Below are 27,161 nucleotides of genomic sequence, written 5' to 3'. Positions count from 1 at the left end.
GGAGAAGGTTTTTACCTTACTCCACCTCCACCCAGTATACGTGCCTCATCCAATCAGCAAGTGACCCACAGAATCTGTATCCTACTCCTTGTACCCTGGGTATAAAAGTGGACAAAGATCCCTCCCTGTTCAACGTCAGTTCTCCCTTGAGCTTCCCCGGTGTTCTGACAGTGTCTCCTACTCTAATAAACTTTATTCTCCTCTCATTCTGCCTCATATCTGGAAATTCTTTTCCAACCCACACACGGACCAGGACTGAGTTGTCTTGGTGCTGGGAGAATGTTGCTTTTTATGGTTGAGCAGGCTTGGTGATGTTTAACTCAGGTACACAATGCACAATGGAGGGAAGAGGGGAGGCCAAAGGGTGGAGAAATTTTTTTATGATTAATTTTTTCTTCTCTTGTCATAAAATATGAATTTTGTTGCACATTACTACGTTTAGATTTTTTGGTTTTTGATAGCCTAACACTTGAGACATTTGCAGAGCTTACGGTCAGAGCGCTAGCCCTACTTTTGTCCTTGTACTATTATCCCTACAGGCTCAAAATAGTGCCACTCATGCCAAAGTCCATGATACTAAACCTAGACTGTAATTTCTGAATTAACTGCTGCTTCAACTTTCCCCAGGAATCTTATTCAACCAGCTTGGAATTTTCTGGTCCGCACTAAGGAGATGATCTTGTCTCTTGGGTCCTCTCTGTTCCTCCCCTTCTCTAGAGAAAATCTGCATGATAAAGACCCCCTGCTGTTCTCTTCCCCTCCCCTACCCCCCAATAGGGTGTGTCCTGGTCCAAGATAACACTTTCTTTTCTTTTGCTAATGACTGTGCCTCTCCTCAATTCTAGAGGAAATCAGTCCCAAATATTCTTTGGAAGGACTAATGCTGAAGCTGAAGCTTCAATACTTTGCCCACCTGATGTGAAGAACTGACTCATAGGAGAAGACCCTGATGCTGGGAAAGACTGAAGGCAGAAGGACAAGGGGACAACAGAGGATGAGATGGTTGGATGGCATCACCGACTCAATGGACCTGAGTTTGAGCAAACTCCAGGAGATGGTGATGGACAGAGAGGCCTGGTGTGCAGCAGTCCATGGGGTTGCAAAGAGTCAGACATGACTGAGCAACTGAACTGAACTGTGTTTGCTGGAAAACCTCCCCTAACTAGCCTCCCTCCCACAACACCTTTCGTCTTCAGCTGGTGAAGGTATTTGAAGTGGTAGCTTTGAGTCATTTCAGAGTTACTTGGTTTTCCTGAGTATTTCCCATGTACATAGGAGGTATACATTTTGTCAAACTACTCTTTGTTTTTCTCCTGTTAATCTGTTCTTTTTATTACAGGGGTGTCTAAGCCAAGAATTTAGAAAGGTAGAGGAAATATTACATATCTGAAGTAGGGTCCTGGAGCAACACCCCATGGTGTGTGGCAGACAGAGGGCAGGACATGAAAGTATCCTTCATTCTCAGGGGACAAGGGAGATTACCAGTTTACCCAGATATAGGAGGAAATGACGTCAGGTTGGCTTATCTGTTGCCAGGGAAAACAGCTGAGGAGCACCGCCCTCACCATCCTTTTGATAAACAACAGAGTAGATGGAGCTAGGGCAAGTACATAGGCACTTACTGATTAGGATCTATGATTACGAGGGAAAGTCAGTTCTGTGAGTAAGGTGTAGGTGAAGCAGGCACTGGTGGAGCAGGGGATGTAGGTACAAAGAGGAAAGGAACAGCCATCTTGGGCGGCCTAATCATACAATATGTGGATACGAGTGTAAGGCAGGCATGTGTGGCCTTTGGCATGATTTTAAGGAATATAGGTTGATCTACACCTAGTTATACATTAGCTCCCAGCCACCCCCACCCCTAATCTAAGCTGAACCCCCAGAGTGAGGCCTTTTTAAAGGAGAGGCTGCAGCTTCTGAAGAAGGTAGGGGCAGGAATGAAAAAATGAGAAGTATGGTGAGATGGCACTTAAGACCACTTTCCAGGTTAAAAGACACTTGGAAACTATGAGAGGATACACTGACTGAAACTGACCACTCTGCAGGCACCATAGCAACTGTTTGCAGGAATTATTTTACAACAGGAGGTCAGGACCTCCTTATACAGAATTAACAAGCCACCACCAACCAGAGGTATTCAGAAAGGTCAAAGGAGATGCCATGTGTCCCACCACCTCCCAGAATCTTTCTTGCTGGCATCCATCTTGGCTGAGCAATGTGTGAGCCACAAGGAAGTACCCTGAGTCAGAATGATTGTGTTGGGGCCAGTGTGAGGAAAGCAGGAGAGACTCCATCTTGAAGCCTGTCACCCATCTTAAAGACAGGATGTGAACTGGGCTTGAACCCTGCCCAAGAGTGAGGAAACTGTTGCTAGTGAAAACCAGGTCTCCTGGAGACTTCCTTCCCTACAGATGACAAATGGAGATTGTAGTTGAGGTCAGGATGCCCCTGATAGATTAACCATGGAGACATCCCCCCTTGATGTATAATCATTGTCCCCCCTCCCTTTAACCTTAATTCTTCGTTCTCCTAGCACCAAAATCATATACAAGAAAGAGGTTGCTAACATATAACCAGTCACAAACGTAATGGGGGGCATAAAACTGGGCCTCTCAGAAACAGGGTCCTTGTTGGTAACTGATTCCCCCTGGACCTGCTGGCATAATATACTGTACTCCACTATCTTGCGTGTCCTTCGAGGTGTGTCTCCAGATTCCACAATTGGACAGAGACAACCCAGAAACTAATCCCATCACCATAAACCAGAGATTGGCAGAACAGCTCTCCTGGGTTCCCTTACCCTCCTGCTCTCCACCGCAAGACCCCTTCCCAATAGTCTCTTGCTTTGTCAGCACCTGTGCCTCCTCCGATAATTCATTTCAGAGCGTCATACAAGAGTTCCCTTTCAGGCCCTGGAAGGGGTTCTTCCAGGAACAGACGGACAAATCAGGGACTGTCATCCTAAGCCCCAAACTGAATTCCAGTGTGTGTATGTGCACAGGCTTTTAAGGAGTTTATACAAATCTTACAGGAATGTGTGTACCCACATGGTAAGAATCTCCCACCCTAGACTTTTAGGAAAGATAGGAGAAGGCAATGGCACCCCACTCCAGTACTCTTGCCTGGAAAATCCCATGGACGGAGGAACCTGGTAGGCTACAGTCCATGAGGTTGCTAAGAGTCGGACACGACTGAGCGACTTCACTTTCACTTTTCACTTTCATGCATTGGAGAAGGAAATGGCAACCCACTCCAGTATTCTTGCCTGGAGAATCCCAGGGATGGCGGAGCTTGGTGGGCTGCGGTCTCTGGCGTCGCAGAGTCAGACACGACTGAAGTGACTTAGCAGCAGCAGCAGTCAGAAACAGCAGACCAGCACCCATGGCTTTGAGCAATGGAGAGCTTCTTAAAGAGTTTAACTTGTGAATTTAGTCCTTTTGTTTGTGCTGAGTTCACAGAATTTTCCTAAAACGGGAAGGAACTGTCAGGGAAATGTATGCCTCAAAGGAAAATTATAGCACACCGTTTAGTATCATCTGATTCTGATTCAATGAGAGGTATTTTACAATTCTGTAAATTTTTGATAACTGGCAGCAATAGAAAATAATTCCTGTCTTGTTCAGTGGCTAAGTAGTGTCTGTATGCAATCCCATGGACTGCTGCACTCCAGGCTCTTCTGTCTTCCACTGTTTCCCTGGAGTTAGCTCAGTTTCATGTCCATTGAGCCCGTCATGCTATCTGTCTCTTCCTCTGCTGCCCCCTTCTCCTTTTGCCTTTACTCTTTCCCAGCATCAGGGTCTTCTTCAATGAGTTGGCTCTTTGCATCAGGTAGCCAAAGTTCTGGAGCATCAGCTTTAGCATCGGTCCTTCTACTGAGTATTCAGGGTTGATTTCCTTTAGGATTGACTGTTTTTATATACTTCCAGTCCAACGGACTCTCAAGAGTCTTCTCCAGCATCACAATTTGAAAGCATCAATTCTTCCTGGCTTAGCCTTTTTTATGGTCCAATTGCTGTCCATAGACATGCAAATTAATTCTATCTTCTGAGGGCACAATTTTTCCCTCCCCAGTCCACCTTCCTCACCAATCCTCAGCAGTATAAAAGCCAGTTTGGACTTTATTTAGACTTTACTTTTAATATTCCTGATCTATAAATGGCGTCCACTCTTTGAATTCTCCTTTTAACTGGGAGAAGGCAATGGCACCCCACTCCAGTACTCTTGCCTGGCAAATCCCATGGACGGAGGAGCCTGGTAGGCTGCAGTCCATGGGGTCGCTAAGAGTCGGACACGACTGAGCGACTTCACTTTCACTTTTCACTTTTATGCATTGGAGAAGGAAATGGCAACCCACTCCAGTATTCTTGCCTGGAGAATCCCAGGGACGGGGGAGCCTGGTGGGCTGCTGTCTATGGGGTCGCACAGAGTCGGACACGACTGAAGCGACTTAGCAGCAGCAGCAGCAACACCTCACCAGTTATCCCATTAAAGAGGTAAAATCTTTTCAAAGGGGTTCACTTTTACACTTGTATGAGAGTCACGATTGTATATTTTGGGGGAAAATTAAACTTTAAGTAGGCTTCCCAGGTGGGTGGTAAAGAACCAGTCTGCCAATGCCGGAGACGCAAGAGATGCAAGTTAGATCCCAGAGTTGGGAAGATCCCCTGGAGAAGGAAATGGCAACCCACTCCAGTATTCTTGCCTGGAAAATCAGAGGAGCCTGGTGGGCTACAGTTCATGGGGTGGCAAAGAGTCAGACATGACTGAGCTGCACACACAATCACTCTTTAATTAGACTTTTATTCTATTTGACTGGAAGGAGTTTCTAGTGCCATTTTCATTACCATAGCAACCGGAACCTAAGGTAAATCCACAGAATTCCTAAAACCCCCACTGCCTCTCCTTTGGGGTGACCAGAAGGGAACAGCACTAGGCTCCTTTCTCTCCCCTTTCCCTCTCATTCCTCTCCATCTTCCTCCTTTTGCTCTGACATGCTTCCCTTCCTCTTCTCAGATTCGCTTCCTCCTGGATCTCCCCTTCGTCCCCATTTTCTCCTTCCTTCCTGCCTTCGTCCCCCTTTTCTCCTCTTTCCCTATCTTCCAGAACCCGCCCGGACATGGAGCTCCTCCATACACACACACAGTTTCCCCCACCTCTCAAGGTGGGAAGGGGGCTACCCTCCGCTGGGGCACGCCCAGGACTGGGTCATTCACACCCAGACCAGCCTCCGGTGTTGCAGAGGGACGCTCTTAACTTGCAGTGGAAAGGAGGGTTTCCTAAAAAGAAGGGAAGAGGGAACATTACAAGGTTCTATTCAGTAAAACCAAAAAATTAAACCTAATATATAGTTTCGATGTAGCGAGTTTTTAAAATAAATAAATAAATAAAAGCCATTTAGAAAATGAGCAAAGGCCGATAGCACAAGCATTGGTGGTTCAGTGGTAGAATTCTCGCCTGCCACGCGGGAGGCCCGGGTTCGATTCCCGGCCAATGCAAGAGTGTTTGTTTTTTTCCTTAACTTTCTAATTTTGAAAATGCTCTGGCTTTGAGTTCGGAAATGTTCTATTTTCGAATTTTGACTTACTCATATATTTTGTAACTGTAAGATCCGCAATCACTTCTGCTAGGTGAAAGGGGCAGACTGGTTGGCGACCGGTTGTTTTCCTAACAGAAACATCCAATTTTCTGCTCTCAGAATATATAAAATCAATCTGTTTTGGATTCATTCTTTTGTTTGTAGCATGAGTAACATCAATGAATGGGCTTTGAAAGAAAAGTTTCCCCAGTTTCTAAAAACAGCCCTTTACGTAAGATGTAATAAAGGAATAACTTTGAACACTTTGCATCGCGTTGAGCAGAGTGGCGCAGCGGAAGCGTGCTGGGCCCATAACCCAGAGGTCGATGGATCGAAACCATCCTCTGCTAGCTGTTTTGTATTTTTCCTAAGGGAGCTGTTTTGTATTTTTCCTGAGGGGGGCGCGAAGGGGGCGCGAGGGGGCGCGGTGGTTAGAGGAAATGAAGGACTGTAGTCTTAGCAACCCTGTTGCCCGTCTTTCTATACCTAATGAAAACGTGGGTAATCCAGGAGTAAATTTTTATTCCAAGAAAATTTTGAGACGAAAATAAGTCACAAATCAGAAAGGCTTTAATGTCAGGTGCCGTATCTCAGACAGCAGAGAATTAGTGTTAACCCATCTTTTCCTACTATCGTATTGTAAACAAGAATTTAGAATTAAATAAAACCATATATAGCTAATTTCAGTTTCAGAAATTTGGTTAAAGGGAGTTGGAATTTATTTAAAATAACAATTCTCAAAAATCTCTCCCCGCTGCTCTGTTTTCCTTAACACATCACTATGTAGTATAAAAGTATATTTTATTTTATTCCTTAAGTATTTTGTCCCCCTGTGACTGCTGTAGTATCTAGACCATGGCCTGTCACATCTTAGGCACTGCTTGTTTGTTAAGTACATGAAAAGCTACAATTTCAAATACACCAAACAACACTATTAATTGTTTTTTTCACCTTTAAAAAAATTACAAGGGTACAAAAATGACCACACAAAATCCATCTACTGTTTAACATTATGATATATATTCACTACAAATTTCTTTTATATTTATGGAAAACAACAACACATAAAATTGAAGTACCCTTCAGCTGCACCCCCAGCCCTAACATCCCTTTTCTTAGGGTAACTCTATCGTGAATTTGATATGCATATGTCCCGTTCCCCTAACCTCCCTTTTTTTCTTTGGATGAATAATTTTTATTTACCTAGAGCCTGAGAACAAGTCATATTATGACGTTTTTATTTAAATAACACAATGCTTATTCAAAAGGGTTGACAAAGTATCTACATGAAAGGCTTTTCTTTATAATACCATTGATTAAGTCTATTTCTATGCAACAATATATAACCAAACATGAGACTACCTAATATCTATCTACATAAATGTCTGGAATGGAAGGCCAAAGGGTCATATCTGATTTTCACTTGGTTCTAAAGTGAATTCCTTGGTGGTCCAGTGGCTAAGTCAACATGCTCCCAAAACAGAGCGCCAGGCTTCCATCCCTGATTAAGGGGCTAGATCCCACACGCTGCAACAAAGATCGAAGATACTGGGGGCCTCAGCTAAGACCTGGTACAGCCAAATAAATTAATTAACTAATAATAAAATATAAAGGCAACTTCTTTGTCAACCTGGCAATGGAGTCTTTAGAAATCCTTTCATTAAAACCCTTTTATCAACTGTATTTTTTTCCACATTAAAGTCCTATAACTGTATAGAATCACTATATGCAGTTCAGGTGCCAGGTGAAATCTCACTTCATTTTCAATCTGCTTACACTGATGCCCATGGCAAATACAATTTCCATCGAGGTGGTTCTTAAAGTACTATCCTCAGTAGCAAGTTTTCTAATCTCACAGATCACCAGAGGCACATGTGATTAATCCAAAGGAAAACATTTGTCAAGAAAGATGAAACAATTCACTATTTTCTTCTGGGTTCTATTTAAGAATAAATTTTAAGACTGTTCTTGGATATTGTAACCATAGATTGAGCATCTTCTCAAAGTGTAAAATTCATGCTCCCTCCCAGCAAAAATAAGGATTTTGTCAGGTGTTTAGATTTACAGAAAATATTCAAATATTTATCGTTTGAGGACCAGAACTAGTGTGTCCATGACCCTCTTGTTTTATTTATTTTAGGGTGCAGAATGTTTGATTTTTGACTTTTTATTTGGACAGCTCTGACCAGACCACAAAACAATAGCTCTCTCCCTCTCTCTCATGCCCACAAGTGATTTCTAGGGACGCTAACTTAAATCCAGTGATTAAACAGAGACAGAAATTATCACTTTACTTATTCCAATTTACTGTCAGTAAAAAGTTGAAGCATTTCAATTGGATCTGGAAAACCTAAGGCCTTTGACCTGTCCTTCTGTTTCCTTGACACAAGGTGGCAGAAGAGGGCAATACTTATATCACCCACTGACGGTAATTATTCCTCAGATCTCTTAACAGTGGAAGGAAAAAAATCTCAGAAAGAGCAAATAATAGAGGTGATGAATAAGAAGTCGGTGTGTTCAGGATGAAATTAGGGGACTGCTCTTGCCAGCTTCCAAGACCTAATGACAGGGGCGCAGGTACCGGAAAAAGAGGAGTGAATGACAAACCCTGTATATTTTGCAGGACTCATTGACATGTTGGCATAACTTCCAGGAAGCTTGTTGCCTGTGACAGGGACAAAACTGTGCATCTGAGATAGGTCCATATCCCCAACTTTAAGGGAAGTAACAAAGAGAAAGACACTAAATGTTGCAGTCTTAAGTGGGGATATGAGCGTAGGGGCTTATTTTACTGTTAATGGGGAGAAAAAAAAGAACTGCAAAAGCAATCATTTGTTGGTGAAAGGGGATGCCAGGGTAGCGAAAGATGTTAATGATTCCAACTGAAAATTTAGGCACTACTGAAAAATGCAGAGGAATGGGGAATTGAAGGACTTTCGATCATGCCTTGAGAAATTCCATTTCCTAATAATCCTAACTAGCCCATGCGTTAAATAAATATGCTCTTCTCTTTAACACCGAGTTCTCCGATTTCTTTCGCGGGATTTTTAATTGTGGACTCAAGACACTACCAGAAAACTGTTTCCCCGGCCAAATGAGTCCTGGATGTCTCCCTTCCGTTGCATCCTGATTAAACACTGGAAGAACGCGGCTTTCCCAAGCTGCTGGGTTTCTTGTTCAACATTTTCTCTTTAAGTACCGTCCCGGACCTTTAATATTCCCATAGCACTATGGCATAAATCATTCCAACTCACCCTAAGGTCTTCGTAGACAGGGCTAATGTTGCAGTACCTATTCTGTAGAGGATGGGAAATAGAAACAGGCAGTTTCGCCCAGGATCCGACTGCAGAACACAGAACCGTTAATTTTCAGTATTTATGGCTCTAGGCTTCTGAGCCTTGTGCATTCCCAAAGACAAAGGTAGTAATTTACTTTCGAGAAAATCTCTACAAAATGCGCAAAACTGTTGGTAGAGTAGCAGGCCAATTGCAACCCACGGCGGGCTTTTCAAATAGTACTGCTGCCCAATCAGAGGCGGGGGGCGTTACTCGCTTTGAAAAAAAGAAATTTCGGTTGCTGTGCTGCTGCTGCTGCTGCTAAGTCACTTCAGTCGTGTCCGACTCTGTGCGACCCCACGGACGGCAGCTCACCAGGCTCCCCCGTCCCTGGGATTCTCCAGGCAAGAACACTGGTGTGGGTTGCCATTTCCTTCTCCCATGCATGAAAGTGAAAAGTGAAAGTGAAGTCGCTCAGTCGTGTCCGACCCTCAGCGACCCCATGAACTGCAGCCTTCCAGGCTCCTCCGTCCATGGGATTTTCCAGGCAAGAGTACTGGAGTGGGGTGCCGTAGCTGAGGGCAAAACTGAAAATCCATTTCAGTGGGCGCCAAATAACCCATACTAAATTTGTATGGCAAGTTTTGCGCTCAGTTGCAGAGCCATGATCGACTGAGGCCCCATAGCCTGCCAGGCTCCTCTGTCCATGGAATTTTCCAGGCAAAAATACACTGCCTAAATGCTTATCCAAGACTGCTTGCGGAGAGCTTTAAAAAAACTTACCTTTTCCGCCGTCAAACCAGCCGCGTGATCTGAGTGAAATTAGACTACAAGCAAGTGCACCAGCTATTTCTCTGAAAGTGTAGGTGGCTCTGAAAAGAGCCTTTGGGTTTTGTAGGGCTGCGAGCCGGCTCACTTGGAGCTGGTGTACTTGGTGACGGCCTTGGTGCCCTCAGACACGGCGTGCTTGGCCAGCTCCCCTGGCAGCAGCAGGCGCACAGCCGTCTGTATCTCCCTGGATGTGATGGTCGAGCGCTTGTTGTAATGCGCCAGGCGCGACGCCTCGCCCGCGATGCGCTCGAAGATGTCGTTGACGAAGGAGTTCATGATGCCCATGGCCTTGGACGAGATGCCGGTGTCCGGGTGGACCTGCTTCAGCACCTTGTACACGTACACGGAGTAGCTCTCCTTGCGGCCGCGCTTGCGCTTCTTGCCGTCCTTCTTCTGCGCCTTGGTCACTGCCTTCTTGGAGCCCTTCTTCGGGGCCGGAGCGGACTTAGCTGGCTCAGGCATGCTGACAGAATTTACAAACTCTCCGAGAAACAAAGGGAGGACAGAGTCCCTTTTATAGTCACAACTCCATATGCAAATGAGTCTTAGTAAACTTCTCTATCTGATTGGTGAATACTAGTGATGACGTTTATGCCAACATTGTCCAATAAGAGCACGCATTGTAAGAAATTGTGTTTGTCTCGTTTAAAATAGTAAGGCAACTTTGGCCAATGGAACCGCTGCTTTTTCGCGCGCACTGTGGCTATAAATTGTGAGCTACTTTGCTTTAGTTATTTCTGGTGTAGCTTCTGAGTACTGCACTATGTCTGGACGTGGCAAACAAGGCGGCAAAGCTCGCGCCAAGGCCAAGACTCGCTCTTCGCGGGCCGGGCTCCAGTTCCCCGTGGGCCGAGTGCACCGCCTGCTCCGCAAGGGTAACTACGCTGAGCGGGTCGGGGCCGGGGCCCCGGTGTACCTGGCGGCGGTACTGGAATACCTGACAGCCGAGATCCTGGAGCTGGCGGGCAACGCGGCCCGGGACAACAAGAAGACGCGCATCATCCCGCGTCACCTGCAGCTGGCTATCCGCAACGACGAGGAGCTCAACAAGCTGCTGGGCAAAGTCACCATCGCTCAGGGTGGTGTCCTGCCCAACATCCAGGCGGTGCTGCTGCCCAAGAAGACTGAGAGCCATCACAAAGCTAAAGGCAAATAAGGTCTGAATTCATACTCCAACCTCTAAGAACAAAGGCTCTTTTCAGAGCCACCCATAACTTCTGTGGAAGAACTGAGCACTCTTGAAACCTGTCATGCCTGGCTAAAGTTACAGTACTGTGCATGAAATATGTAGCCCCCTATTGACTGAACATGCATTCAGTTCAGTTCAGTCACTCAGTCGTGTCCGATTCTTTGCGACCCCATGAATTGCAGCACGCCAGGCCTCCCTGTCCATCACCAACTCCCGGAGTTCGCTCAGACTCACGTCCATCGAGTCGGTGATGCCATCCAGCCATCTCATTGTCTGTCGTCCCCATCTCCTGCCCCCAATCCCACCCAGCATCAGTCTTTTCCAATGAGTCAACTCTTCACATGAGGTGTCCAAAGTACTGGAGTTTCAGCTTCAGCATCATTCCTTCCAAAGAACACCCAGGGCTGATCTCTAGAATGGACTGGTTGGGTCTTGCAGTCCAAGGGACTCCCAAGAGTCCCTCCAACACCACAGTTCAAAAGCATCAATTCATCTAACATCTGGTAAAGAAAGACAAATTCTCAGTTTACTCCACTGTAAAACCATGACACTGCGAACCAAGAAACATTTCTGACGATTGTTTTGTTCCAGCATTAAACCAATTTTGATTCTGGGTCTTTATCATTAGAACCCAATGGTCCAATAGTTAAAACTTCTCAAATGTTTTTTTCAGGGCTACCTCTGTTTACAAAACAACACCTAATCACTTGATCAGTGTAAACCTAGCATCACTGCAGGCCTTCTAGTCAGTACGCAGTTCACATTTTGAAGTCCAACCATTTGAATCAAAATTAAGTTAGATGACCACTTACTAGTATTCAAGCACACAGCAATCCCCCGCCCCACCTTCCCTACACCACGCTGGGCAAATCTAAAGTTCTGTCTTCATAGGACCAGTGTGCCAGTCTATTTTGAAACTTCATTTTAGATCTTGACACAAACATTAAATGCAGATCTTGATTCAGTTATGAAGTGTAACTAATTTTTTAGAGATAGCAAATACATTACTTTGCTGTAATTTCCCCCCATATTATCTGAAAAGGGAAAAAGACCCCAGTGAAAATGAATTTCTTTTAGAACAACTTAGTCCCTGACTTACAAAAATTCTGGACCAAATTCCTTTTTTATTGGTGAAATCAATATTTCAGTCGAAAACCAAAAACTCAGACAAGATACAGTGCGGCCATAATTCTTCCCTACAAAAATACAAAACACAAGTTTTGCTTTTTTTTTTTTTTTTTAAACACAAGTTTAAGAAGGACAGAAAACAAAACCTTTTCAGGGTTGGTAAGATTCAAATGAAAATCGGTTTTTAACCAATCAGGTTACTCCAGCAAAGTCTGGCCAATCAGGATCGGATCATCTGTATAAAGTCTCGTCCTGGACCCAGTCGTTCAGTTGCTTCTTCCGCGACACAACTCTTCACGCTATGGCTCGTACAAAGCAGACAGCTCGCAAGTCCACCGGCGGCAAGGCCCCGCGCAAACAGCTCGCCACCAAGGCGGCTCGCAAGAGTGCGCCGGCCACCGGCGGCGTGAAGAAGCCGCACCGCTACCGGCCCGGCACGGTAGCTCTGCGCGAGATTCGCCGTTACCAGAAGTCCACGGAGCTGCTGATCCGCAAGCTGCCGTTCCAGCGGCTGGTGCGCGAGATCGCACAGGACTTCAAGACCGACCTGCGTTTCCAGAGCTCGGCCGTGATGGCGCTGCAGGAGGCGTGCGAGGCCTATCTGGTGGGGCTCTTCGAAGACACCAACCTGTGTGCCATCCACGCCAAGCGCGTTACCATCATGCCCAAGGATATCCAGCTTGCTCGCCGCATCCGCGGGGAGAGGGCATAAACTGTCGTTTACTGGCTTGGGGGCATTAGCTTCCTCCCAAAGGCTCTTTTAAGAGCCACTTCCGTTTTCACTGAGAACAGCTGTTACACAAGGATAGGTCTTCCTAAAGCTGAGAAATTTTATCCAGGGACTACATAATCTTAGTCACAATACAGATATGAAGCGTACTTGTCAAGGCTGAACACGCCGTGATAATTTTGTAAGCTGTTAAAAGCTTACTGATGACTGCTATAATAGGGGTAAGAGTGTCTCCACACCACCTGGGCCCTGTCTGAGTTCTCCAGTGTAAAGTCTGTAGGGAGGAATCAGTTAACACAGAACTCTACCTACCTAAGTTAAAGAACAGAGTAAGTTCCTAGCCCAGTTAGAGTAGCCTCAGGATGCAGAACTCTAGTTGACTGTCCTGCTGTGTATGTGCAGTGCTTGGAAGGGCAAGTATAAGTTCTAGTCAGTTACTGATTAAATTGTCCAGGGTCCAAGGAGGGGCAGAGTATATCTAGGTTAAGTCAAGCAATGTGGCCCAGGATCTAGCAATAGTGGGCAGACCTCTAACGTAACTGACAATCAGTTTGTTTTATACAACTCCAAAAAATAATGAATCCGGTTGAAGCTGGCTACAGGGTGTTGAACGAAGCCCTTTTGCGAACTGTATTTCTGTTTAGCGGTAGCCCTGGTAACCCTGCAGGATCAAGTTCTGAGCTGTTTATTCTTCACCCCCATTCTAATATTTGATATTGGGAAATTAACAAATCAGTCCTCTGGCTTTTATTTGCCAGCTTTCAGGAACCTCCGAACACAGACAAGCACAAGGAGCAATCCACAGGCATCAGTGTTCAGTCGCTCAGTCTTGTCCGACTCTACGACCCCCGTGAACTGCAGCACACCAGGCTTCCCTGTCCTTCATCTCCCCAAGCTTGCTCAAACTTACGTCCATTGATTCGGTGATGCCATCCAACCATTTTGTCCTCTGTGGTCCCCTTCCCCTCCTGCCTTCAATCTTTCCCAGCATCGGGGTCTTTTCTAATGAGTTGGCAAGAGCATCATGTGGCGAAAGTTTTGGAGCTTCAGCTTCAACATCAGTCCTTGCAATGAATACTCATGACAGGCGTCATGCATGCCATCAACATCTGGTGACTTTCTAGAGGTAGAAGCCACAGTGAGCCTGTTTGAGGCAGTAATGCCTTCCACACCACTTGTGGGCTTATCCCATACCTGACATCACACTCACACCTACGAAATTCTAGGACCAGGAGAGTATTCTCCTAAGTCTGTGTGAACCTGTTTTATTTTTGTAACTTTTAATTTTATACTGAAGTATAGCTGATTATATAGCCAAATGTTGCGATAGTTTCAGGTAGATAGCAAAGGGACTCAACCATTCATATACACATATCCATTCTCCCCCAAATTCCCCTATCATCCAAGCTGCCACAAAAATATTGAGCAGAATTTCCTGTACTATAAAGTGGGTAGGTCCTAGTTGGTTATCTATTAATATCTTAATAGATATTAGCATTAATATCTTAATTAGATAATAGCAGCGTGTACATGTCGATTCCAAACTCCCTTTCTATCCTTTCCCCCTGGTTCGTTCTCTAAGCTTGTGAGTCTGTTTCTCTTTCGTAAATAAGTTCACTTTTATCATTTCTTTTTTAGATTCTGCATATAAGGGATGTCATACAATATTTCTCCTACTCTGTGTGAAACTTTTAAATGTAAAATTTTGCCCCTTTTCTCTCACCATATACATATCATAAGGCCAAAAAAAAAAAAATCACGCTATTCACTGATGGTTCTCCAGAATAGAAAAAGCCTGACACAGGCAGGTGCTCATCAAACTCTATTTGAATGAATGTAATGCTGATTTGTAACACTAAAGTGAAGAGGAACTGAAAAGCCTCTTGATGAAAGTGAAAGAGGAGAATGAAAAAGTTGGCTTAAAGCTCAACATTCAGAAAACTAAGATCATGGCATCCGGGCTCATCACTTCATGACAAATAGATGGGGAAACAGTGGAAACAGTGTCAGGCTTTATTTTGGGGGGCTCCAAAATCACTGCAGATGGTGACTGCAGCCATGAAATTAAAAGACGCTTACTCCTTGGAAGGAAAGTTACGACCAACCTGGATAGCATATTGAAAAGCAGAGTCATTACTTTGCCAACAAAGGTCCGTCTAGTCAAGGCTATGGTTTTTCCTGTGGTCATGTAAGGATGTGAGAGTTGGACTGTGAAGAAAGCTGAGCACAGAAGAATTGATGCTTTTGAACTGTGGTGTTGGAGAAGACTCTTGAGAGTCCCTTGGACTGCAAGGAGATCCAACCAGTCCATCCTAAAGGCGATCAGTCCTGGGTGTTCTTTGGAAGGAATGATGCTAAAGCTGAAACTCCAGTACTTTGGTCACCTCATGAGAAGAGTTGACTCATTGGAAAAGACCCTGATGCTGGGAGGGATTGTGGGCAGGAGAAGAAGGGGACAACAGAGGATGAGATGGCTGGATGGCATCACCGACTCGATGGACGTGAGTCTGAGTGAACTCAGGAGTTGGTGATGGACAGGGAGGCCTGGTGTGCTGCAATTCATGGGGTCTCAAAGAGTCGGACATGACTGAGCAACTGAACTGAACTGAACTGAGACACAAGATAGCCTCAGGTAATTACTGAGTGCTTCCCACCTCCTGCTTTTCACACTTCATCCAAGATACTTCTTGAATTCTATGGGGAGTAGGTATAATACTGATGACAAGGATTATATAAAACTTTATAGTTTCCAAAGTATTTTCACATGTGTTTTCATTTGTGAGCTTGGTGATAGTTCCCCGGATTTAGAGAATATACATATTAATCCTTTACTAGCTCTAGAAAAGTCTGTCTTTTCTGAAGGTAGCCAAGTGCTGGGAAGACAAAGCCAATAGATCTCAGTTTGGGATTCTTTGAACAAACCCTCAAAGGAAATGAGGAGATCTGTATAAGCCTCCCAAGGCTGTAGGAAAATAAAGTAAGAGTAACTGTTTAAGAAAAAGAAAAAATAGAACCGGGTAGAAAAGCCTGTTTTCCTTTAAGTGGAAAGGCAGAAGTTAGGCTGTTTTAACATTTTGCAGTTTCTCAGTAAGGACATCTGGGATTTGGATGCTGATTGAGATCTGAAGTTAAGAAGTGTACTATGGCTCAGTGAGGACATGCTCTATTAGAAGCCTAAGGTTGGCTGTAGAAAAGGTGGTTTTAGGAAATATCCAAAAATTCTTAAAAAGAAAGAAAGAAAGAAATTAGAATAACCACTAAAATCAAAGGCACCAACCCTGAGTACTTTTTAAAAACATGACTTGCAGAAAACGAGTGTCTTGGCCTGCTCAGGCTGCTGTATCAGAATACTACAGACTAGGTGGCTTATAAATTATAGAAATGTATTTCTCACAGCTCTGCAGGCTGGGGAGTCCAAGATCAAGGCGCTGTCAGATTTAGTGTCTGGTAAGAGCCCTCTTCCTAACTCATAGATGGCTATTTTCTCCATGCGTGGAAGAGTCAATGGGGTCTCTTTTATAGAGGCATGAATACTACTGATGAGGGCCCTGTACTTAAAACCTAAGCCCTTCCCCAAAACCCTACCTTCCAAATACCCTCACGTTAGAGATTAGATTTCAACATATGAATTTTGGGGAAATAGAAACAGTCTATAGAAACCAGTCTGCTTTTAAAGATTAGAAGCTTAGGAACTGTGTCTGTAGCCTCTGACCCTATTGAAACCCAAGGGAGCAAGACAGCAGGGGGCTCCTGCTCCACGGACCCCAATCTTTATCTTGATTTTTATTTTCTCAATATCCATCCAACCCTGGTGGTGCTAGTAAGGTGAAGTGAATGAAAGGGAATCAGAGTTTCTGGCAGCTATTATCTGATATATTTAGGCATGAAAACTGACTAAATTAGGAGATAGAAGGGACTATGAAGACTATCATTGGTCACATTGTATTACAGAATTTTGGAAACAAGGTTAGGCAAAACAAGGAGATAGTGTTAGGCATGAACAGTTGTGTATATTAGAGAATACATTTAGGTCTTGAGAAAGCCTCAGGAGAAGGTAAGGGGTTTCTTAAAGGGTTTTGCAATTCTGGCTTCAAGTCATGAGCAGACAAGAGTAGGGCAGAGTGGGGACTTCACTGGTAGCCCTGTGGTTAGGATTCCGTGCTTTCACTGCTGTGGCTCAGGTTTGATCCCTGCTCAGGCAAATATGATCCCAAAAGATGCAGGGCAAAAAATAAATAATAGAAGGCATAATAAGATGAAGGGACCAGTAAATTCTACATCCTCAAATTTCTTTAAGTGAAATAGTACATGGAGGCATAGATGGTTGAGGAACCTTTGAGAATGAAAGCAAGGATGGTGATTGCTCTGGGGTAGGACCAAGGAAGAAGGAAAATTTTGTGCTTGCCTGTCTCATATTTAAGATTCTGACTTGGTAAAAGGCCAATCTGTGTTGAGAAGTAAGATTCTATGGAATGGAAGAAAAGATTTGAGAAGTTAAGCTCATGGAGTGGAAAACACTCCAAAGGGCTAGTTTTGGATTAGTGTATGTCTGTGTGTGTCTTTGTGTGTTTATGTGTAAATATATATGTGTTTGGAGGACAGGAGAAATGAGAATTAGGAAAGGCACTAATTACTAGTAAATAAACTAACTTTGAATGAAGAACAATGCAAGAACAATAACAATAGCTTATGGTGAACAATCTTGGATTTGTGATCTCTGAAGAATTAGCTTCAGGACCAGGGACCAGGCTTGATCACTCACAGCTTTTGTGTAGCAGAAGCTTTATTACAGTGAAAAAGGACAGAGAAAGATTCTGACATAGACATCAGAAGGGGGACAGAGAGTGCCCCACTTGCTAGTCTTATCAAGGCCTTATATACTTTTACCAGACCCACTCCCACAACATACATCTTAAATCAACAAGATTAATCAGAAGGTTCTTGTTAAGAAGGAGAAACATGTCCTTGAGCAACATACATTGTTGTTATATAATCATATGGCAGAAGTCCTCTAGGAGGAGGTCACCATTAACCCCGCCATAGAGCCAGAAGTTACACAAGACTGGGGAAACAGACTCTTGGAGGGCACAAACAAAATGCTGTGCGCACCAGGACTCAGGAGAAAGGAGCAGTGACCCCAAAAGAGATTGACCCAAACTTACCTGTGAGTGTCCAAGAGTCTGGCAGAGGCATGGGTTGATGGTGGCCTGCTGCAGGGTTGGGGGCACTGAGTGCAGCAGTGTGTGCATGGGACCTTTTGAAGGAGGTCTCCATTATCTTCATTACCTGTACCATAGTTTGGCCTCAGGTCAAACAACAGGGAGTGAACACAGCCCTGCTATCAACAGAAAATTGGATTAAAGATTTACTGAGCATGGCCCCACCCATCAGAACAAAATCCAGTTTCCCCCTCAGTCAGTCTCTCCCATCAGGAAGCTTCCATAAGCCTCTTATCCTTATCTATCAGAGGGCTAGTTCAGTTCAGTTTAGTCGCTCAGTTGTGTCTAACTTTTTGCGACCCCATGAATCACAGCACGCCAGGCCTCCCTGTCCATCACCAACTCCCGGAGTTCACTCAGACTCACATCCATCGAGTCAGTGATGCCATCCAGCCATCTCATCCTCTCTTGTCCCCTTTTCCTCCTGCCCCCAATCCCTCCCAGCATCAGAGTCTTTTCCAATGAGTCAACTCTTCGCATGAGATGGCCAAAGTACTGGAGTTTCAGCTTTAGCATCATTCCTTCCAAAGAAATCCCAGGGCTGATCTCCTTCAGAATGGACTAGTTGGATCTCCTTGCAGTCCAAGGGACTCTCAAGAGTCTTCTCCAACACCACAGTTCAAAAGCATCAATTCTTCAGCACTCAGCCTTCTTCACAGTCCAACTCTCACATCCATACATGACCTCAGGAAAAACCATAGCCTTGACTAGACGGACCTTTGTTGGAAAGTAATGTCTCTGCTTTTGAATATGCTATCCAGGTTGGTTGTAACTTTCCTTCCAAGGAGTAAGCGCCTTTTAATTTCACAGCTGCAATCACCATCTGCAGTGATTTTGGAGCCCAGAAAAATAAAGTCTCACACTGTTTCCCCATCTATTTGTCATGAAGTGATGAGCCCAGATGCCATGATCTTAGTTTTCTGAAGGTTGAGCTTTAAGCCAACTTTTTTACTCTCCTCTTTCACTTTCATCAGGAGGCTTTTTAGTTCCTCTTCACTTTCTGCCATAAGGGTGGTGTCATCTGCATATCAGAGGAATGACAGAATGAAAAAACCACAATCACAGAAGACTAACCAATCTGATCACAAGGACCACAGCCTTGTCTAACTGCATGAAACTATGAGCCATGCCATGTAGAGCCACCCAAGATGGACAAGTCATGTTGGAGAGTTCTGAAGGGAAAGGCAAGCTGCTTCAGTATTCTTGCCTTGAGAACCTCATGAACAGTATGAAAAGGCAAAAAAATAGGACACTGAAAGATGAATTCCCCAGATCGGTAGGTGTCCAATATGCTACTGGAGATCAGTGGAGAAATACTCCAGGAAGAATGAAGAGACGGAGCCAATGCAAAAACAACACCCGGTTGTGGATGTGACTGGTGATGGAAGTAACGTCCGATGTTGTAAAGAGCAATATTGCATAGGAATCTGGAATGTTAAGTCCATGAATCAAGGCAAATTGGAAGCGGTCAAACAGGAGATGGCAAGAGTGAATGTAGACATTTTAGGAATCAGTGAACTAAAATGGACTGGAATGGGTGAATTTAACTCAGATGACCATTATGTCTACTATTGTGGGCAAGAATCCCTTAGAAGAAATGGAGTAGCCATCAGAGTCAACAAAAGAGTCCAAAATGCAGTACTTGGATGCAATCTGAAAAATGACAGAATGATATCTGTCCATTTCCAAGGAAAACCATTCAATATCACAATAATTCAAGTCTATGCCCCTACCAGTAATGCTGAAGAAGCTGAAGTTGAACAGTTCTATGAAGACCTACAAGACCTTCTAGAACTTACACCCAAAAAAGATGTCCTTTTCATTATAGGGGACTGGAATGTGAAAGTAGGAAGTCAAGAGATACCTGGAGTAACAGGCAAATTTGGCCTTGGAGTACAAAACAAAGCAGGTCAGAGGCTAACAGAATTTTGCCAAGATAATGCTCTGGTCATAGCAAACACCCTTTTCAACAACTGCTAGGTAACAAGGCAGAAAGCTGTCTGGTTTTTCTATAGTTGCAAGGGAAGAGGATTGTTGAGATTACCCGCCCAATAACATCTTTAAGGTTAAGCACTCCGATTCCATTACTAAACAGGAGAAGGAAGAAGAAAGCCAGACAAGTAACTCAATAAGAAATGGATTAACTAATAGAAGATGGGCATGCAGTCATTTGCACATATAGTATTTACAGACATTATAAAGTAAACTTGGAGAATACTATTAGGTATTTGTTCAAGTAGTAAATAATCAACCACACACATTTGAAAGAGAAAGGGTAAACATTTCTGAAGCTCGGAAAAAGAGAAAAAGTAAATGTGTTATTCGTTAGAGAAGGCATTTTCTCGGAGAAATAAAATCTGCTACCTAGCAGACACGCCAGGGCCCGAAAGGTCATTTCAAATAGCCAGAAGTCAAGGAAACATTTGAAAGTTTTTTATTTTTTAAATTCCTGGAATAAAATTGTTCCTGGTCTTTACATTCAGCATTTTATTAAAGACACTATTAAAGGCACAGATCTTTGGGGTGCACTTGATTTCTCAATTCAAGAAAGGAGAGAAAAGGAACGTGGTGATGGTGGGGGCGGGGAGGGGATAGGGGGAGAAGGGCAGGAAAGGAGTCGAGAGCATTTTCACTTGTTCATGGACTCGCCAGAGGAAACGGCGGTAAAAGCTGAGCTTCCTCAATTTCCTGAAGTGTTTCTAAGTGAAACGAAGAACATTTGAAAAAACCAGTTCTACCAGCAAAAATGTGGCAGCGAGTGAGGGAAGAGAAAGGAAGATGATAGGATGAGTACAAGATAAGGAAAAGGGGAGACCACTGCTGAGAACGATGAGGAAGCCCACCCTGAAGCTATCTATAAGCAGGCTCTCAGCCACGAGGTTTCACAAAAACCCCCAAAAGACTAAAATCACGGCTCTCGAGATGGGCCATTCATTCCGGAAGCCACAACTCGCTAGTACGATCAATGCCTAGGAGAGAGCAAAAAAAGAGAAAAGGACAGCAAGGTCTAACCCAAACAAAGGAACGGTTTTCCAGTTGTGGGCAAGGGCAACACAGTGTATTGCAGAAGCTGAACGGAGGGATTTTATTAGGCCCTTTTTTTGACTCTGTATTTTAAGCACCTCTCCATTTTGCTCAAAATGTGGGCGGGGCTTCGGGTCCGGAAACTCCCAGAGGCGTCACGGCTGGTCTGAGCGGTTCCCAATCAGGTCCGAAACATCACTATATAAAACACTGCCTTGGCAAGCTACGGCGCTGTAACGAGTGTGGTTGCAGGTATGTCTGGTCGTGGCAAGGGCGGTAAGGGCCTTGGGAAAGGGGGTGCTAAGCGCCACCGCAAGGTTCTTCGTGACAACATCCAGGGCATCACCAAACCCGCCATTCGTCGTCTGGCTCGTCGTGGTGGCGTGAAGCGGATCTCCGGTCTCATCTATGAGGAGACTCGTGGGGTGCTGAAGGTGTTCCTGGAAAATGTGATTCGGGACGCGGTTACATACACCGAGCACGCCAAGCGCAAAACTGTTACCGCCATGGATGTGGTGTACGCGCTCAAGCGCCAGGGACGTACCCTTTACGGCTTCGGCGGTTAAAGGTGCATTTAATTACCCTACCTTAAAGGCCCTTCTCAGGGCCACCCACTGACTCAGGTAAAGAGCTGTAGGCGCTAAAGTCGTTAGGTTGTGTGGGGAAGATTAAGGTCTGAAAAATAATTTGAGTATGGTCAAAGCTCCAGTTCTCCGTCAGTATTTCCGTCAACAACTGGCAGATTTTCGTTTGACGTCGTTTCTTATAACCCAGGCAAAATAACCTTGTGTTGACTGCTCGCACTTAAAGGGCAAATAGCTCACGAAGCAGTATGGCTAGCAATAACACATGAAGTTCAAGGAAAAAGGTAACCAAGCTCCGTTTTACTAAGCTATAAGAGTTGTGCAACAGAACGTAGTGGCTGGGTTGACTCAACTTCATGGCCTCCACTTAAACACTCCTTTGAAGTTATTCAAGCTTGTCAAATCATGACATCTTACATCTAAAATGCAAGACACTTTCAGATTCTCTAGGCCAGCTGTCCGCAACCTTTTCGGCGGCAGCGACCGATTTTGAAGACAGTTTTCCCACGCGCCTGGGTGGGAGGATGGTTTCGGGATGATTTAAGCACATTAGAAGCTCCGATAGTTTGGCTGCGTCATGCGAAGAGCCCACTCATCGGAAAAGATCCTGATGCTGAGAAAGATTGAGGGCAGGAGGTGAAGGGGGGCGACAGAAGATGAGATGGTTGGATGATATCACTGATTCGGACATGAATTTGAGCAGACTCCAAGGGATAGTGAAGAACAGTGAAGCCTGGCATGCTGTAGTCCATGGGGTCGCAAAGAGCAGGGACACGGCTGAGCAACTGACCAGCGACTATTTATTGTGCACTTTATTTCTCTGGAGTAGGAAACGGCAAACCACTTGAGTATTCTTGCCTGGAAAATCCCATGGACAGAGGAGGCTGGTAGCCTACAGTCCATGGCATCACAGATTCGGACACTCCGGGGAGACTAGCACACTTTATTCTTACTTTTATTTCATCAGTTCCACCTCAGATCACCAGACATTTAGATCCCGGAGGTTGGGGACCCCTGCTCTAGACGACAAATTTAAGAATTTGGATACATCCTGCAGGGTTTTTTTTTTTGAAAGCCAACAAGATATTTCCTCCCTCACCACGTAATCCTAGCGTCCGAAGTAGAGGCGAGACAATGCTTCCTAAACACAGAAAGAATGGGCGTGGAAGGGCGGGGTAGGCGAGAGAGCAGCAGCCTATTGTCCAATCAAGACGCGAGGTTCGCTATATATTTTGGGACGGCCGAGCGCTCACATCAGTGTTAGGCAGTTGGCACTACTTACCAAATGGCTCGCACTAAGCAGACGGCTCGGAAGTCCACCGGCGGCAAGGCGCCGCGCAAACAGCTCGCCACCAAGGCGGCTCGCAAGAGTGCGCCGGCCACCGGCGGCGTGAAGAAGCCGCACCGCTACCGGCCCGGCACGGTAGCTCTGCGCGAGATTCGCCGCTACCAGAAGTCCACGGAGCTGCTGATCCGCAAGCTGCCGTTCCAGCGGCTGGTGCGCGAGATCGCGCAGGATTTCAAGACCGACCTGCGCTTCCAGAGCTCGGCCGTGATGGCGCTGCAGGAGGCGTGCGAGGCCTATCTGGTGGGGCTCTTCGAAGACACCAACCTGTGTGCCATCCACGCCAAGCGCGTCACCATCATGCCCAAGGACATCCAGCTTGCCCGCCGCATCCGCGGGGAGAGAGCATAAGCTTTGTGGCTCCTCCAGCTAACACATACCTACCCCCAAAGGCTCTTTTAAGAGCCCCTCAATTGTCACCAAAAAGGAGCTGTTCATTGTCGAGTATACATATTACCAGCAAATGAAAAACGCCATGAATTTTAAATGAAACGTTTCGTGGACCCAAATATTATTGTACCACGTCAATACTATGTAGAAGTGGCTGTATCCTGGGCTCCTAGTCAAACTGTTACTAGGAGAAGCATTTTATTAGGACGATAATTTTTAATCCCTGGCTAAAGGAAGTGACTGAAGAAGTGGCCCATTCCTTGTTAACTAGTGCTTTGTGCGGACAGTTCTGTAATGACAAATGAGGCGCTTTCCCCCCACCTTTTGCCAAGTAGTACCATATAACTTCAGATAATGTCTCCTGTCTCCCTGTTGCAGGAAGAAATAGTGGTCGAGGTTCGAGCTTCACAGCAGTCAATTGCCCAATTACTCAGCTTCTTTCGGACCCACCTACAACAGTTGTAAAATGTGGCAAGTGAATTAGTTTGTAGGCCATACTAAGACTATAAATGCTCAATGAATGTTAGCTACATTGTGCCCCCTTCCTTTTGTAAAGCAGACACCCCCCCACCGCCAGCGTTCCTAAGTTTTCTGAAAGTTTCGTGATTGAAACAGTGGGAAATGCTTGATTGAATCATTTTCTTAAGATCTTTTCTTTAGATCTGGGTTTTCATAATTCTGAAAAAGGCAGACCTGTAAGAATAACATGAATTATCTGAGGAGGAATTCAAGACCGTGAAAGCCACAAAGTAAATATTTTAGGTTTTGCAGGTAACATATGGTCTCTGTTACATCTTTAAAATATTCTTCAAATATAGAGAAACTCTTAGCTTGGCCATACAAAAATAAGCCACTGTCTAGATTTGGCTATAGTAGGCTATAGTTTCAACTCCAGGAACCCCTGAAGACATGAAGCATGTCAGCCTACAGGTTTTCACAAGAACTGACTGTTGAATGCATGAGAGACCCTAATCATCATTGCATCCAGGGACAAAATCCTCTCCAAGCTTCCCCCTCCCAATAAATAACAAACATCACCCTCCATTTCACCTCACAGTCACTGCCTCAGGTCCTTTGGATGTTAATGTTTTCCTGAATTCTCTTAAACTTCTATAACCTCCACTCACTCCCTTACTATCCAATCCACACTTGTAGTCAGGAGGCCAATTATTTCACTGAAAGATACAGGTCTATCTTCATTAAATATGCAGAAATATCCACACTGAGGTCCTACAAAAGAAGGTGTTCCTGACCATTCAATTTGTTAAATGTTGGTGGAGATGGAGTTTGAGGGAGAGCAGTGGAAAGTGCTGAAGCTCCAAAGGAGGAAAACAGCTTCTGAAAGACGGAGAGAGACCCATGTCATCTAAACAGCCTTTCCGGTGTTGCTGGAAGCCCTTGAATAATTTTTAGCAGATTTCAGTTTTTTCCTAAAATACATCTCTGGGTTAAGACATTTTCTTTCTTCTTATTTTAATGGATTTGCTTACAAATTAAAGGGAGAAAGCTTCTCAATCAAAAACATACTAAATTTGTTTGAATTTGAAGACAGGTCATTGGATTCTGAAGCCAAAGCAATTTCTATTCCTCATGGAAGAAGTCACTTTGACCACAGAACTAGACCGAGCTGCGAAATCCCATTCTCTAAAGATACTGGCACCTGTAAACTCCTTGGAAGGCAAAACCGGTTTTTAAAGTAAAATCTATGTGCTTAATTTGTGGCTGTAGGCAACTGGCCGTCCTGCACCTGTGTTACTTGCTGCCGTTCGAAGCAAAGTTAAAGCAAAATCAAGGAACCTAGTATCTTTCCTCTTGCAAAAATCGAAGGCTGAGCTTGGCGACAAAGCCTTTTAAAAAACATTCACTTGATACTTACTAAAACTTTATTGCAATATGCAACTACGTAGCTCGATGCCTTAGGTCCGGTGAATCTATAGGAAAAGCTGAAGGGATTTTTAAAAATATCTTTCATTAACTGCGCGTGAGTCATAAAAACACAAACAAGTATGTGAAATTGGAGGCTGTTTTCCTCCTTTGAACCTTCAAAGAGTCAAATTATGTACCACTGTTTTTAACATTTAATCAAATTTTGGGGACTAACAAACACAGTTTGGGAGTCCAACCACGACAAGCGGCTGCCTGAGGGCGGTGGATCGGACGCTCCACCAATCACAGGGCAGCACCGACTTATATAAGCCCGGGCCGGAGCAAGACGGCATTGCAAAACTTGCTCTTTGGAATTTGAGTCTCTCTCCTTCTAGCAGGTTCTCCCTTCGCCATGTCGGAAACCGCTCCTGCTGAGACGGCAGCCCCGGCGCCGGTGGAGAAGTCTCCTGCCAAGAAGAAAGCAACCAAGAAGACCGCGAGCGGTGGAGCGGCGAAGCGCAAGGCTACCGGGCCCCCAGTTTCTGAGCTGATCACTAAGGCTGTCGCCGCCTCCAAAGAGCGCAATGGCCTTTCTTTGGCTGCGCTCAAGAAGGCGCTAGCAGCCGGCGGCTACGATGTGGAGAAGAACAATAGCCGCATCAAGCTGGGTCTCAAGAGCCTGGTGAGCAAGGGCACCCTGGTGCAGACCAAGGGCACCGGGGCTTCCGGCTCTTTCAAGCTCAACAAGAAGGCGGCTGCCGGGGAAGCCAAGCCCAAAGCCAAGAAGGCGGGGGCTGCTAAAGCGAAGAAACCCGCAGGGGCCACCCCTAAGAAACCCAAGAAGGCTGCGGGAGCAAAGAAAGCCGTTAAGAAGACGCCTAAGAAGGCGAAAAAGCCCGCGGCCTCTGGTGTCAAAAAAGTGGCCAAGAGCCCCAAGAAGGCCAAAACTGCGGCAAAGCCAAAGAAGGCTGCTAAGAGCCCCGCGAAGCCCAAGGCAGTGAAGCCAAAAGCGGCGAAACCCAAAACCTCCAAGCCTAAAGCAGCAAAACCCAAAGCTGCAAAGGCGAAGAAGGCGGCTCCTAAGAAGAAGTAGAAAGTTGGCGCTTGAGAAGCAAACCCCAAAGGCTCTTTTCAGAGCCACCCAGAGATCTCTGGAAACAGCTGTGCACTTAGATCTATTCCCACTCTCCAAGAAAATATTTCTTCTGTAAAAATTCCCATTTTCTTGCTACCAAGTGGTAGACCCTGTGTATATATGAGGTAATCTGTACTTGCATAAGCGAGCGAGAAAACTAGCGCTGACAGCACGAAAACTAGCGTCTTGCCTGGACGGAAGAACCTGATGCACTGCAGTACATGGCAACCGAGAGAATCCCAGGGACAGGACAGCCTGGTAAGGATGCTGTTTATGGGGTCGCAGAGTCAGACACTACTACTGAAGCAACTTAGACTAAGGTTAATACTACTGTCTCAGCTCCTCAACAGAAAACGTAGGTGGCTCTGAAAAGAGCCTTTGGTTTGGAATGCGTGGCTCTTGACGCCTTACTTGCCCTTGGCCTTGTGGTGGCTCTCGGTCTTCTTGGGCAGCAGCACCGCCTGGATGTTGGGCAGGACACCACCCTGAGCGATGGTGACTTTGCCCAGCAGCTTGTTGAGCTCCTCGTCGTTGCGGATGGCCAGCTGCAGGTGACGCGGGATGATGCGCGTCTTCTTGTTGTCCCGGGCCGCGTTGCCCGCCAGCTCCAGGATCTCGGCTGTCAGGTATTCCAGTACCGCCGCCAGGTACACCGGGGCCCCGGCCCCGACCCGCTCGGCGTAGTTGCCTTTGCGGAGCAACCGGTGCACTCGGCCCACGGGGAATTGGAGCCCGGCCCGCGAAGAGCGGGTCTTGGCCTTGGCGCGAGCTTTGCCGCCCTGCTTACCACGTCCAGACATACTACAACTCTTCAAGACTACAGCCGAAGAGACTAAAGTGAAAGAAAACTGCACATTTTATAGCTGCAGT

The 27,161-nt window shown here is 45.3% G+C and overlaps 5 protein-coding genes and 2 non-coding genes across 9 annotated transcripts; 5 read left to right on the top strand and 2 right to left on the bottom strand.

Moving 5' to 3' along the window:
- Nucleotides 1-3,435: 3,435 nt before the first annotated feature.
- On the bottom strand, nt 3,436-10,180 carry LOC102409329 (histone H2B type 1-C/E/F/G/I-like). The gene is made up of 2 exons (XM_044938295.2): nt 9,634-10,180; nt 3,436-3,465 (listed from the first exon to the last, which is right to left on the bottom strand). Exon 1 carries the CDS (start codon nt 10,141-10,143, stop codon nt 9,763-9,765), a length of 381 nt encoding a protein of 126 aa, XP_044794230.1. The 5' UTR covers nt 10,144-10,180; the 3' UTR covers nt 3,436-3,465; nt 9,634-9,762.
- TRNAG-GCC lies at nt 5,425-5,495 on the top strand. Its single transcript has one exon. It is a non-coding gene; the product is annotated as a tRNA-Gly (tRNA).
- On the top strand, nt 5,854-5,925 carry TRNAM-CAU. The gene has a single exon. It is a non-coding gene; the product is annotated as a tRNA-Met (tRNA).
- A 206-nt stretch (nt 10,181-10,386) lies between the features above and the next one.
- Nucleotides 10,387-11,012, top strand: LOC102411314 (histone H2A type 1). The gene has a single exon (XM_006045643.4). The coding sequence runs from the start codon at nt 10,445-10,447 to the stop codon at nt 10,835-10,837; it is 393 nt and encodes a 130-aa protein (XP_006045705.1). The 5' UTR covers nt 10,387-10,444; the 3' UTR covers nt 10,838-11,012.
- Nucleotides 11,013-12,094: 1,082 nt separating this feature from the next.
- Nucleotides 12,095-23,392, top strand: LOC123464546. Its single transcript, XM_045162036.1, has 3 exons — nt 12,095-12,708; nt 21,224-21,532; nt 22,824-23,392. The coding sequence occupies exons 1-3, from the start codon at nt 12,300-12,302 to the stop codon at nt 23,249-23,251; spliced, it is 1,146 nt and encodes a 381-aa protein (XP_045017971.1). The 5' UTR covers nt 12,095-12,299; the 3' UTR covers nt 23,252-23,392.
- On the top strand, nt 21,189-25,017 carry LOC102410987 (histone H4). 2 transcript variants are annotated; one of them, XM_045164678.1, is made up of 2 exons: nt 21,189-21,594; nt 24,839-25,017. In XM_045164678.1, the coding sequence occupies exon 1, from the start codon at nt 21,226-21,228 to the stop codon at nt 21,535-21,537; it is 312 nt and encodes a 103-aa protein (XP_045020613.1). In that variant the 5' UTR covers nt 21,189-21,225; the 3' UTR covers nt 21,538-21,594; nt 24,839-25,017. The 2 variants fall into 2 exon arrangements, with proteins under 2 accessions (XP_045020613.1, XP_045020612.1); XM_045164677.1 differs by lacking the exon at nt 24,839-25,017 and adding an exon at nt 23,669-24,743.
- Nucleotides 23,622-27,154, bottom strand: LOC102410332 (histone H2A type 1). Of its 2 annotated transcripts, none has more exons than XM_006045640.4 (2): nt 26,703-27,154; nt 23,622-23,740 (listed from the first exon to the last, which is right to left on the bottom strand). In XM_006045640.4, exons 1-2 carry the CDS (start codon nt 27,089-27,091, stop codon nt 23,638-23,640), a joined length of 492 nt encoding a protein of 163 aa, XP_006045702.2. In that variant the 5' UTR covers nt 27,092-27,154; the 3' UTR covers nt 23,622-23,637. The 2 variants fall into 2 exon arrangements, with proteins under 2 accessions (XP_006045702.2, XP_045020611.1); XM_045164676.1 differs by lacking the exon at nt 23,622-23,740 and adding an exon at nt 25,351-25,623 and having other exon boundaries at nt 26,703-27,149.
- Nucleotides 27,155-27,161: the final 7 nt, after the last annotated feature.

The sequence above is a fragment of the Bubalus bubalis genome, chromosome 2 (genome assembly GCF_019923935.1).
Source record: "Bubalus bubalis isolate 160015118507 breed Murrah chromosome 2, NDDB_SH_1, whole genome shotgun sequence".
In the NCBI taxonomy this organism is placed as follows: Eukaryota; Metazoa; Chordata; class Mammalia; order Artiodactyla; family Bovidae; genus Bubalus; species Bubalus bubalis.
This window is presented reverse-complemented; position numbering and strand designations above follow the sequence as displayed.